The sequence below is a fragment of the Pseudopipra pipra genome, chromosome 24, assembly GCF_036250125.1.
Source record: "Pseudopipra pipra isolate bDixPip1 chromosome 24, bDixPip1.hap1, whole genome shotgun sequence".
Classification (NCBI taxonomy): domain Eukaryota; kingdom Metazoa; phylum Chordata; class Aves; order Passeriformes; family Pipridae; genus Pseudopipra; species Pseudopipra pipra.
In genome coordinates, this window is record NC_087572.1 from 3,518,138 (window position 1) to 3,531,066 (window position 12,929).

At 52.9% G+C, this 12,929-nt stretch overlaps 1 protein-coding gene across 2 annotated transcripts in view; it reads left to right on the plus strand.

The window, feature by feature from the left end:
• Positions 1-1,914: 1,914 nt before the first annotated feature.
• The window catches only part of ARID1A (AT-rich interaction domain 1A), a 57,652-nt gene continuing 46,637 nt past the window's right edge, over positions 1,915-12,929 (plus strand). For both annotated transcript variants that reach the window (XM_064635035.1, XM_064635036.1), the window contains exon 1: positions 1,915-3,492. In XM_064635035.1, coding sequence (XP_064491105.1) covers positions 2,383-3,492 — 1,110 coding nt within the window. In that variant the 5' untranslated portion in view covers positions 1,915-2,382. The remainder of the gene's footprint in view (positions 3,493-12,929) is intronic.

Genomic DNA, 12,929 nt, shown 5'->3' on the forward strand with positions numbered 1-12,929 from the left:
ATTAATAAAGCCAACCTGATGTTGGAGGAGTTTTTCCCTATTGTTGTCTTTCCAGAACCCAGGGTTTCATCAAATAACTCCTCTGGAGAGAGGATGCAGACCAATTTTTGTTCTAGCACGTTCCACAGTTTCCAAACTCTTCTGAAGAAGACTATCTTGGTGGTTTTGCTGCTCTGTGTCCACACAGATCTCACTAAAGCCACGGAGCCTCTCGTGTGAGATTCCATCATTGCACTGAGGCTCCAGCCCTCATGAAGGCCTTTGAGTATTATCACAATACTGATATCATCAATTATCACCCTTTCCTTTCTAGCAGTTTATTTACAGCTGTGGACAAAGACCGACCAGCCAATTTGGTGGATGGAATCTGCTCCACGTTGCACACTCAGCTGTGCAGGCTGTGAAATGGCAAAGCAGCTTTGTTTGGACCCCGCAGAACAGTTTATTGCTCTAGAAAACATTTAAAATTTTGCTCTCAATCGCTCTGTCCCTCCTCTCCTCCCACTTTCCAGCTTCGGAATAAACCCCTTTGTTCCACCACCTGCATTCTAGATGATAAGTATTTTATATTACAAGTCCTATAATGAGCGTGAGGGTTGAGTTGATGCCAGTAGACACTGACACCTTCACTTCACTTTACTTCACCCCTGACAGGCACAGGGGGCTGGCAGGGATCCAGCTCTGCTACCCTTGGCCTTGCCTCCTGTGCTGTACTCGTGTTTCCCCGGTGTCACCAGTTAAAATGGGATTCCTTGCAGTTTGCCCTTGTTGGGTTCGGGCTGAGCCCTGTGTGTTTGTCACTGTACAGGGGTTACTTCTGCCCTGTTTTCTCTTTTGGGGTGATGTTCTAAAATGGCAGCCTCAGCCTTTTGACCCTCCACCCATTGTCTTCTTTCTCCTTAAAGTTGTATTTACTTAAAACTTCGCTTCTCTAAATATTTCCATATTCCAGAGGAACACCAGTCCATGGAACCCCGGCCTAATCCATGCCATGCCTGCCATTTTCACCAGACAACTGTGTCCTAATTTCTAACTTCTTGGTGTTTGCAATCCAAATAACTCATCTTCTTGTACCTTCCATGCCCTGCTGCAGCCCAACACCATTTGAAGTAAAACAGGCAGGTACAGACCCCGCTGGCATAGGCCAGGCTGAGTCCAGGACGGAGTTCCAGGTATGTTCCTCTCCTCCCTATTCCCGCTCTGGCAAAGGCCTCGGGGATGGAGGAGGTGGGAATCTGGGCCTGAAAGGGTTGCAGAAGAGCATGGCCCAGTTCCCAGTTCACCTCTCGACAGTCGGGGAGCTCCAGCACCGCGACTGCCAGAGCCTCCTTGTCCCATTGCCCAACGTGTTGTGTCTAGACGCGTTCAGGTGGTTTTGGATCTGGGAATTCCTGGTTCCGTGCCCACCGCCCTCGCCTTGGCAGGAGCAGGGGAACCGGACTTTCTTGGATTGTCCTGCGCGTGCAGTCACAGCCCTGGCGCGCCGCCAACGCCTTTTCCAGAGGGACACGGCCAAGCGGAGAGGAAATGACAACCGCTAACAGTTCGCAGAGGGCTTAATTCTAAATGGAATTTCTAGGGACAAAGAAGAGGCGCTTCGGCAACCCACCGGCCCAAACCCCCCGAGCCCGGCGGCTCCGGCGAGAACCCGGAGGGGCTCCCGCCGCGGGACATCGCCCCGCTGCCCCCCGCTCCCCCCGGGGGAGCGCCCCGGGGCAGGTCCGGGGGGGTGCGCTGCGCCCCCCCCCCCGCCCCCGGCTCCGCGGATCCGCCGCGGGTTTTGCGAGCGGCAGCTCCGCGCCGGCGGCGGCCGGGGCCGGCCCGCTCCTCCTTTGTGACGGGGGGGAGGCTCCGCTCCGGGCCGGGCTGCGCTCCGCTCCGGGTTTGGCAGGCGGCCGCGGCGCTGGGTAAAATGGCAGCGCTGAGCCTCGTGTCGGACTGAGCCCGCTCGGCCGAGCAGAGTCGGAGCTCGCCCAGCCCGGCCCCGCCGCCGCTCGGCCCCGCTCCGGGGACGGCGCCCGCCCGCCCGCCGTGTCCCCCCTCCCTCCCTCCCGCCTCTCCCGCACCGGGAGCCCCGTCCCGGGTCCCCCCCCACCCCCCCTTTCCTCCTCCTTCCCCCCCACTCCCTCCTCCTCCCCTTTCTCCGCCGGCTGCAACCGAGGAGGTACAGCGGGGCCAGGCCCCGGGAAGCCCAGCCCAGCGGAGCCCTCCCCGCCTCGCCGAGCAGGCCGGGGGGGAATGAGCCCCCGCTGCCCTGAAGAGCCGCCCGCCGCCGCCTGAGCGGGGAGAGCAGAGCAGCGAGGCCTCACGCCGGCCGGCCAGGCAGGGAGCAGCTCGGGGGGACCGGTCCGGGGGGGTGGCTGGGTGGGGAGGGGGGGGATCATGGCTGCTCAGGTCGCCCCCGCCGCCGCCAGCAGCCTGGGCGCCCCGGCTCCATCCGAGCTGAAGAAAGCGGAGGCGCAGCAGCGGGATTGTCCCCCGGAGGAGGCGGGGGGTGAGGCGGCGGCGGCGGAGCGCGGCGAGAAGCAGGCGGAGAGCGAGGGCCCGTCGGGGAAGGAGCTGCAGGACGGGGCCGAGAGCAACGGAGGGGGCGCAGGGGCCGAGTCCGACCTGAAGAGCTCGAACGGGAACCCGGGCCCCAGGCCCGCCGCCGCCGCCACCCTGAACAATAACCTCCCGGAGCCGCCCGGTGGCGGCGGCGGCGGCAGCGACGGGGTGGGGGCGCCGCAGCCGCCGCCGCCGCAGCAGCAGCAGCCGCCCCCTTCCCACCCGGCCGCCTTGCCCCCGCCAGCCTACGGCTTCGGGCAGCCCTACGGCCGGGGCGCCGCCGCCGCTGCCTTCCACCAACATGGCGGACAACAAAGCCCTGGCATGGCAGCGCTGCAGAGCGGGGGCCTGGAGCAGAACTACCCGGGGCCGGCGGGAGCCCCCGCGGGGCCGCCCCCTCCGCAGAACTCGCACGGCGCCGGGGCCGAGCACGGCTTCCCCAACCACCAGTACAACTCCTACTACGCGGCCGGGCGCAGCGCCGGCTCCTACCCGCCTCCCCCCCAGGCCTACGCCCTGAGCTCCCCCCGGGGCTCCGCGCCGCCGGCCGCCAAGTCCCCCGCGGCCGCCGCGGCCGCCGCCGCCTTCCAGCAGCAGCAGCAGCAGCGCTTCGGGGTCATGGGTCCCTCGGCCGCCGGCGGCGCGGGAGGAGGGGGCACCACCCCGCAGCCCACGGCCACCCCCACCCTCAACCAGCTCCTCACCTCCCCCAGCTCCGCCCGCGCCTACCAGGGCTACCCCGGGGGCGACTATAGCGCCGGGCCGCAGGACGGGGCGGCCGCCGCCAAGGGCGCCGCCGACATGGTCTCGCAGTACGGCGGGGGCAGCGGCCAGGGCTGGGGAGCAGCGGCCGGCGGGGCCCCGCCGAGGAGCCACCACGCGCCCATGAGCCCCGGGAGCAGCGGCGGAGGCGGCGGGGGACAGACCCTCGGCAGGAGCCAGCAGGTACCGGGCCGGGCCGCGCGGGGCCGGGCGTGGGGGGCACGGGCACGGGGCGCGGGGGTCGCGGGGCTCGGGGGGCTCGGGGCGGCGGCGGTTGTCCCGCGGGTCCCCCCGCCGGGCCGGCGCTGCCGGGCGCTGCCATTGTCTGTGCTGCTCGCTCGCTCTATAAAATGGCTGCCTCGCCGCCTTCCCTTCCTCCTCTCCCTCCCCAGCCTTTGTGCGGGGCTCCCCGGCCGGCCCGCACGCCGGGGGTCCCCGCCGGCCCCGGGGGGCTCCGGCGGGGGGCAGCGGGTCGGGGAGGGCGGCTCGGGGCCGGCGGGGCCGGGCGCGGGGGGCCGGGGCGGCGAAGGGCGCGCCCGGGGACAACGCGTGGCCCCGGCAGCGCCGCCGCCTCTCCCGCGGCCCCGCGACCCCCGGGCGCCGTCCCCGGGGCGGGGGGGTCCCGCACCCCTCGGCGGGGCCCGGCGGGGTCCGGCGGGGCGGGGAGGGCGGCGAGGGTCCGGCGGGGCCGCAGTGGCCGCGGGGCGGGCGGAGGGGCCGCGGGGCCGGGGCGGGAGCGCTGGCGGGGAGCTGGGCGATGGGAGCAGCGAGTGCGGATCGCTTGGGTTTGGGATTTGAATTATGGAGGTAAAATCCTTCTGTCAAAGCCAGGAGACAGTTGGTCTTAGGTTGACATCCCATCTGTGATCTGATTGGCTCCCCATCCCCTGCTCTTGGCCATTTATAATTGCCTCTGATGTAATGGTACAACCATCCTGATGAGCTCATAAACTTCCACACTCGCCTCCTCCGCCAGCCCCGGGACGGGGCAGCCCCGCGCCCCATCCCCGCATCCCCCCCGCCGTGACCTTGAGCCCCGCATCCCTCTGCCCCCGCTGCTCCGTGCCCCGGACGAAACGGGAGGCGGTGGCACTTTGTTTGTACCTTGGGTTTATTTTCCTTGTGATGTTGGGTTCAGCCTGGAATAGAGTCTGTGTTGTCGGAACGGTGGCAGGGCTGCTCCGCACAATGGGCTTGCTGTTTATTTTGGTTATGTGACTTTCCCTCTCGGTATAAATGATTTCTTTGATGGGTCTGAGGATGCGTTTGTTCCTGCCTGGTTTTGGCCCTTTTCAAAGCTGGGGCTGTTTGGGTTCTCTATTGGATGGGAGAAGGTGGGGGGTTCTGGGGTGTGTTACAGCCTAAAGGAGGAAAAACCCCCAAACAATCGGAACCAAACTTGTGGCCAAAACACTGAAAATGGTCAGTTACCAAGAATTACCAATTTATGTCCAGCAGGGCTTTGATGCGGGACAGGAGCCTCCAGCTGTGTGTCTTAGGGCACGTTTTGACTTACTTTGAGTGAGCACTGATGTGTCTCTTTCCCTCCATAAATAAAGGCACTTACTACAGACACTCAGGTGCTGGTTGTGGTCAGGCTCAGTAGTGTCACAACTCTTGGCTTTTCAGAGGAGTGAAACTAAGAAAAACAAACCTGAGAATTGTCTTTATCATTGTATGGGTAGAATTCTCTGTTTGCTGGAGTACAGATAGCCAGAAAACGAGGTGAACGCAATACAGTGTATACATCAGACATTTTAGATACGGGGAGAAGAGGTGGTTGTATCTGTATCTGGAAACCTTGATGAAAACCAGGTTCCTTTCCGTGCTCAGATGTGCATCTCCGAGGCCCGTCGTGGCCTCGTGTGGGACTGAAACTTCCCTTTTCATTCTGTGTACTTTGCTCCAACTTCAGGCTGGGGTCGGAGACATTTGATACCATGTGGGGTGACACGCAGAGTTTCCCTTCTTGCTCGGAACTTCTCTTGTGCTGATCTGAAAATGGCTTAATTTTTGTTCCTTTATTACCAAAGGCACCGTCTCCTGCAGCATCTTGAGTTTCTGGGTTGGCTTTTCTGTCGGGTTGGAATTCTGCTCTCCAAGAGAGCAAATCTCTCTGCTGGGGCCATCAAACCATCCAGTGGTGACTGGTAGTGAGTGTTCCAGTATCCTCAGGGAAGATTTCAGCTCCTTGGCAATATGGTCACATATTCCTGCAATACATTTTGGACAAATGTCATAGTTGTAAGTACGAAGTACTTCTGAGGTGCTTTGTGTATCCTGAAAAGTCTCAATTTAGATAAAATGTGTGCTAAAATACTGGTTGAACTTTTCAAGCAGGTGTTTTCCTACAGTTCACTTCTGTCAGTGTTCTGGTACAAATTTGGAAAAGAAGCTTATTTTGTCTTGGAAAACGAATTTCATTTGATTCCACGAGCTGCTGATATGTTGTGAATTAATAATATCTGATTAAATAGCCCCATAAACTGGAATTATTAATGAATAGTTGTTCTGAGAATTAGTTGAACTTGATGAGGTACAAACAGTGCATATAAAAAGCGAACCAACAATTCCCCCATCCCAAAAACCAAATGACTTTCCCCCCAACTCTTTTTGTGCCAAGGATTATTGGACTCAAACTGACAATTCCTTTTTTTTTTTTTTTTTCCTGCTGGAAAAAGAACTTATCTAATGAAAAAAGCTTCCACGTGTCATCTGGGCTGCCCACGAGAAACGGTTGATTAATAATAATACTTCAGCCCTAAATTACAGCCTCCTTGGGCTGTGTACTCCTAAATTCCATGGGTTGGGAGAATTTAAAAGCTTTGTGTCTTCTCTTTGTCTTGCACAGCGATGAGCAGAGCGGGTCCTTCCCACCCAACTTCTGAGAAACTCTGGGAGAGCAGGAGCAGAGGGGGACTCACCTGACAGTAACCCCACAGAGAACATCTCCTGGTGCTGGCTGGGAGAAGAGGATGTGGGAAGAGCCTGGGGTTCCTCCACTCGGGAATCCTTGGGGTCGTAAACCTGAGTTTGGGCATGAGAAGCAGGATGGTGCCTTTAATTCCTGCTGCTCCTCGGGAGTTCTGAGGGATGCCATAAGGAGGGTTTGGTTGCTTTGCTCCTCAAAAAAAAAGGCAAAGTAATTTCTGGCGTGAAAGTTGTTTGAGTGGAATGTTTCCTGTAGAAAAGTGAGCGTAGTCACTTACACCAGGTGGGCTCTGGGGAGTAACCCTGATGGAACTTTACTCACAGCTTGTCCCGGGGGAGGTGGTGCTGAGTGGGAGCCCAGTGAAGACAAGGATGCTCCACATTTTTGGGGACTGAGAGAGAGAGGACTTTGTGTTTTTTTCCGGATGACCTTTCTAGCTGGGAAACACGGAGCAGGATCAAGAGATCAGGATGGCTGTGTGGGATGAGGAATCCGTGGTTTGCTGTGGGAATAACTCGTAAGAAACCAGGCCAGGGATTCTAGTTTTCAATTTTTCCAGCTCTCCCATGGATTTGTTTCCACCCCCTTCCCTTCAGAGCATGTGGCAGCCCTTAATAATACACTGTTTTTCCCAGTGTCTTGGGATTTAAAGGAAATTGCTTGAGTGAAAGGATTTCCCTGCCTTTAATAGATGGGCATTTCTTGTGGCACGTGCTTGGGCTACAACAAAGTGTCTCCTGTAATGGGAGCAGCCTTTGGATCACATTAAACATTGACATCTTGGATAACCTCCCCATAGGTGCCCTGACATCTCTGGGCCTCTGTTTTAAGTTCAGTGAAAGCAGTTTAAAAATCATGTTAATTAAAAAAAAAAAAAAAAGCAAGCTTTTGGGCCTGTTGCCATACAATAGCTCTTTTTTGTTGACTTAGATTTCAACTTTAGTAGCAAGTGAGGCATGAAAAATGTTGTTGGAAATATGGTTTTTAAACTAAATTGGCACCAAATGGCTCTGTGCTGCCAATGAGCTGTGATGTCTTGGAATGGGAAATTGGGACCTGGCTCCTGTTGGCTCGTGCAGGGTTTTTCCTTGCTTTGCATTGTAAAGTCAGGAGCCCTCGAGTTGTGTGCTGTGCACTGGAGCTTTCCAACAAACAGGAGTGTGGTGCATCTTCTTTTCTCTGAATGAGTGATTTTAGGGCTTGGCTGTTTTAGAAAAAGCAGGAATATTGTGCTAGTTTGATTTTTTTTTTTTTGTTGTTGTTGTTAAGGTCTTGTTAATTCTAGTGTGGACACTGGAGGTTTTGCTGCTTTGTCTTTTTAAACTCTCTGAAATAAATTAAGAGTTGCCTGATTCTCTTAAAAATCTCTTGTTTCCTGCAGTATCATCTCCTTGATGCCCAATTTTGAGGTTTCCAGTGTTTTCAGGCAGGATGTGTGTAGGATACAGGACAATAAACCTCAATCCTGACTCTCAGCTGGAGCTTTTATTTTTTCCTGCCCTTATCACCCCCGGTTTACTGGGAAACCTGGGACAAACCACCTGATTGTTGTGGTGAAATGGGGTTAGCAAGGCTTGCCTACTGCCTTTTATGAAGTTTAATTGAATTGCTCTGTGAATCCTTATTTATTTTCTGGGTTAGGGAAGGGTTTCTACCTTTGGTGTCTCTCTTGTAATCATGTTGTTGGTTGCAAGACGGAAATGTGTTTTCTGGAAGGTTTTATGGTTGACTTTCAGGCCTTTCTTTTTTTTTTTTTGACTAGATTGCTTAGCAGTTTCCTAAAACTGTCCAGTTTAATTCCTTTTACCTGCTGCAACTTCTGTTTCCTGTTTCTGAAAACAGGAAAACTTCCTGTTTTCCTTCAACAAGCTGGCACAGCTTCTTCCCTGTTCTTAAATAATATTAGAAACTGGGGTTGGGGGAGGCATGAGAATCAAATGTGCTGTTATAAAGCCGTGTCTTGCTGTTCTCATCAGCTTCCTGTGTTCATAATACTTTGGGTTTTTTGTGTTGACTTATTTGAGAACTCTGGTCAATGAGTACTGTGTTACAGAAGTGAGACCCTGTTCCATGAAGGCTGTATTAAAAAAACCCGACAGCTTTCCTTCAGAGAGAAAATAATGTCTAAAATTAGGCTAAATAGTGCAGCTGTTGGTTTTATCTGTTACCTCATACACGACTTTTCCACCATTTTTCTCTCCCTACTCTTTTCAAAGGAACACCACCAGTCAGAAATCTTGTTTTTTACCCTCTTGCATCTGTGCTCTCAGTAATTAAAATATTAGAGGAGAAAGATGCCCTTTCCAGTTTTTACTCGGCGTATTTGAAATTCTTTGTCGAGTCAGTTTGGTTTCTTTTTTTGAATTGCAACTACTGTGTGATGGATTGCTCTGGGGAAAAGCTCATCAGCGTGCCATTGCCCAATTCCTGCCAGGAATGTTGGAAACTCTCAAGGAGCAGAGACAGCAAAGCAAAAACTGAAGGCATTAAAGTGGTGGAGGGAGGATGGAAAAGATAAACTTGTCAGTATTTAGCATTGCACTTATGGCCACTGGCTTTTTCTTCTGGAAGAGTCCTTAAACCATCAGCAGGGATGGAAAATAATATTTCCCCTTTTGTTCTGGTGGAAAAGAAAGGAAGGATGCCTCTTTGCTGGGAAAATAAGTTCTTGAGGAGTCCTGCAGAAGTTTTGTATCATGTGCTGATTTGAGAAAGTTCAGGCTTTAATTTATCCGGGGGTTATGAATGTGCAGTGGGAAAACTGTGCTGGATGTCTGTTAGCCAGAGCCATAAATCTCCAGCTGGAAGTGAATGACAGGTGGGATTGGAGGAAAAAAGCTGTTTTCTTTGGCACACTGGACCAGAACTGCTGTGTCTGGGTCCCTCCTGCCTGCTCTGGGGTGACACCAGAGGAGCTGCTGCCTTTTTTTTTTTTTTTTCCCTTCAGTGGCTGGAAAACAGGGAAGTTCCTCAGTTGAAGAGAGGCTGGGTGTGCTTTCTGGGAGCTCGGGAGGACCGTGCTGTGTTCCTGAACCGATTCCAGTAAAATTCCAATCCTAAATTTAAAGTCATCTCTGCCGCTTGCGGTTCTTCGGGCTGAGGCTCTGCAGGAACTGGGTTTCAGGCAGCCTTTTGTTTCTCCCTGGTGCTCAGAGGAGGAATGTGGGCTCTGAAGTTCTCACAGTGACTTTTCCTCAGTGGGAGCAGCTGAGATGCTCCTGTGGGAATGTGCCAAGGTGAGGCACCAGGGCCGGGACAGGGTGGAGAGTGGGATATGGGTCTTCTGAGGCTCATCCTGTGATTTGAGACCAGTTTTCCTCCCTGGTTTTAGCTGAATAAACCCTTTTAATGTAGTTTTGTGCTTAAAGCAGCGCTCAGGCCTGGAACAGGAGGAGCTGCTTCTCTCAGGACTCAGCTCCTGCACATATTTTACCAGTTCCACATCTTAATCAGATGATAATGTATATTAACATATGGATGAGGGAGGGGTTCCCAGTTCTTACTCCTCCATGCACCTGCACTCCCAGTGTTGTAACTCAGCAGTTCAGTCCTGCAGCTTGAGCATTTTTGATTTTTTTTTTTTTTTTTTCCCCAAGAGCATTTCCAGGTTTGCCACAGTGACTTTCTGGAGTATTTCTGAGTTTAAGTGACAGCTCAGTAAGTATTCACACGACGTGGGCATGAGCTTTCTGTAGTTACATGTAAAGGATGCTGCATAATAACAGGTAAACTTCATAAAAGCTGCTTCAGAATTTCTCAGCAAATATTTTTTTTGCTTTACGTGCTCAGAGTAAAATGATAACTGTAGCTGGAATCTATTTTCTAATCGTGTTCTTTTTTATTTTTTCTGGGAGAAAAAAGGGGCAAAAGTGGGTAGGAGCAAATAAGGAAGGGCCTTAGTTCATTCTGTAGGTGTGGTAAAGAAATTTCTTTATGAGAGGGTGAGAGAGTGGAGATTTAGAGTGTGTGTGTTAATTCCTATGAAATTCCCGTGAAAAATCAGTTTGTGTAAATAACTCTGTAAAAGCTGCTGCTCCATTACAGTTATTGGCATTTCATGCAATAACCAGCATGTCATTATTTCCTAAAGTCAGCTCTAGTAATTGGAACTCTTTCAAGGACAAATTCAATTGCTATTAACTTTTAATTTTGTTTTTCTCCCCCCCTTTTTTTTTTTTTTAACTTGAGTAACTTCCTCTTTCACCTGGATAATTAGCCTTAAACCCAAATTGGTTCAAGAAGCTCCAGTACAGACCTGGGGAGTAGTTTTTGGAGAATCTGTGTCGACCTGATGCAGTCGACTTCTCCTCTGTGTGGAGCAGAAGCTGCTGCTTGCCCTGTGTTTTGTAGGTGCACTTGGCTCTGTGGTGAACCAGAGGGGACCAAAGATGACTTTATTTTGGTGGGATGTGATGGTGACAGCCTGGATGTGGCTGGGAGGAGAGAGGGTTTTGGTGGTCACCAGTGTCAGACCGTGGCCCAAGGTAGCAGTGACTTTCCATCCTGGGAGATTCTGTGACTCTTCTCTCAGAGAGAAACTTTTGAAGTTTGGAGGACTCTGGAATTTCCCCTGGGGGAGGATGAATGGGTTAAACAAGTACTTTCCCCCCCCTCCAAGCACTGGTGAAATTTCATTCAGGTCTGACTGAGAGAAACCCTGAAAGTCACCCTTTCCCTTCTGATGTCAGCACGTTCTGGCACCCTGCCTGTGAATAACCAGCAAGAATGTTTGAGAAGCTGGGTCCAGGCCACAGCTCCAGCTGCACCTCCAGACATGATGGGGGTCCTGCTCTGCTCTGCCCCAGCTGGGACTGAGCTTTGGGAAACGCTCAGGCCGGGCCACAACACGGGTGGAATGTGGGCAGTGGGTTTGTACCCTCTCACCATCAGTGCCCACAGCAGTGGTTTGGGCAGCACAAGGCACGGGAGAGGGAGGGTACCTGCTCTGAAAATGCCCGTTCTGGTTTGGGTTTCAGCACTGAATTAGATCTTTTTGGTGCAGTGTGGTCTGTGCTGCCTGGCAGATCTTGCTGTTGGTTCCTTGCCGGTGTTGTGTTTGTTGGTGATGATGTTTTCCTTGTTGAACAGAGGTCTGGATGTGAATTGGAAAGGTCATCAAGCCCCCTGTCCTGCTGCAGGACAGGATCAGCTACACCTGAGCACAGGCCAGGTGATGGATCTGCCTCCATGTCTCAGTGCTTTGCTGGATATGAGGGAAATATTCCAACTCAAATCATCTTAATTGCGTGTCTCTTGTTGTCCTTGGCTCTCTAGGTATGGAGAGCAGAGGCAAAAGTGTGGAGTAACCTGCTTTCAAACATGTGGCTTTCTGCCTGGCCCCTGTTTCCATGAGATAAACTCACTAGTTAGGTTGCAAAATGTCTCCTGTGCTTCCAGGTTACTGTGCTAGGTGGGAATTGCGTTGGAGGGATTGGACTGTCCTGCTTTGCCACCTGAACTCCACCAGGGTCCCGGGGCTGACCGGGCTCGCTCTGGTCTCTGTGTGGGCTCCTTCCTGTTGGCTTGTTTGGAGTTTTGTACTTCATAACAGTCTGATGATGGATTTAAAGTCCAAATGACTGTAGGACTATGCACCCTGTGCGAGTTTAGGAGGAGAGTCTGGTATTCATTAACTCTGTGTAAATAATTAAACCAGTGCCAGGCTGGAGGTGGTCTCCCCTCAGCCGCGTTCCTGGTGGAAGGGTTTGAACAAAAGTTCTTATCTCTGTGCAGAAGATCCTTTGAAACAGTGGAAGTGCTGGAATTAGTTACAACTTGGGGGTTTTCTTTCTTCAAATTGAGTATCTCTGACTCTGGAGCTTGCATGGCTAATCAAGGAAAAGACGTCCCATTCAAGGCCAGTTTACCAAGTGTGATCACGTGTTCCAGAAACTGCCCTTTTTTTTTTTTTTTTTTTAATGTCCTGTGGCTGCACGTGTTGTGTCGGTGTTCTGAGAAGTCCTGGAGTCCTGCCCCTTGGACTGTGTGGGTGGGTGGGTTTATTTTTTTATTATAAAACCCCCCAAACTCCTTCACTTACTGTTCTGTGGGTCATTTGTGGTGATTGCAGTGCTTTGGATCCCCTGGGAAGGACTCAGGGCAGCTGCTGCGTACAGCAGAGTTGAACATTAATTTTCTTCTTTAAATTATATGTGGACAACTGAACAGTGTTGTGATAGGAAGCATTTAAGTATCAAAGTATCTCCTAGTCTTTCAGGCTATCGTGATAGACCAGCAAGGCTTGTATGAGCAGTTCTCCACGTCTCTGGAGCCTTTCCTGTGGGTGGGCACATGGGAAACCTTCAGAGAGGTGCTCAAAGCCATAGCTCAGAATCCAGGTTAATGCTCTCCCTGCTGGATCAGACTTTCTCTCTGGGCATGTGCACCCAGAACAGTTTTCACAGGATCACAGGTTGGAAGGGCCCTCTGGAGATCACCCAGTCCAACCCCCTGCCAAGGCAGGGTCACCCAGAGCAGGTGACACAGGGAGGTGTTCAGGTGGGTTTGGAATGTCTGCAGAGAGGGAGACTCCACACCCTCCCTGGGCAGCTGTTCAGAGCTCTGACACCCTCCATGGAAAGAAGTTCTGCCTCATGCTGAGATGGAACTTTAATGTTTTAGTTTACGGCCACTGCTCCTTGTCTGGTCTTTGGGCACCACTGAACAGCCTGGCACCATCCTCTTGACA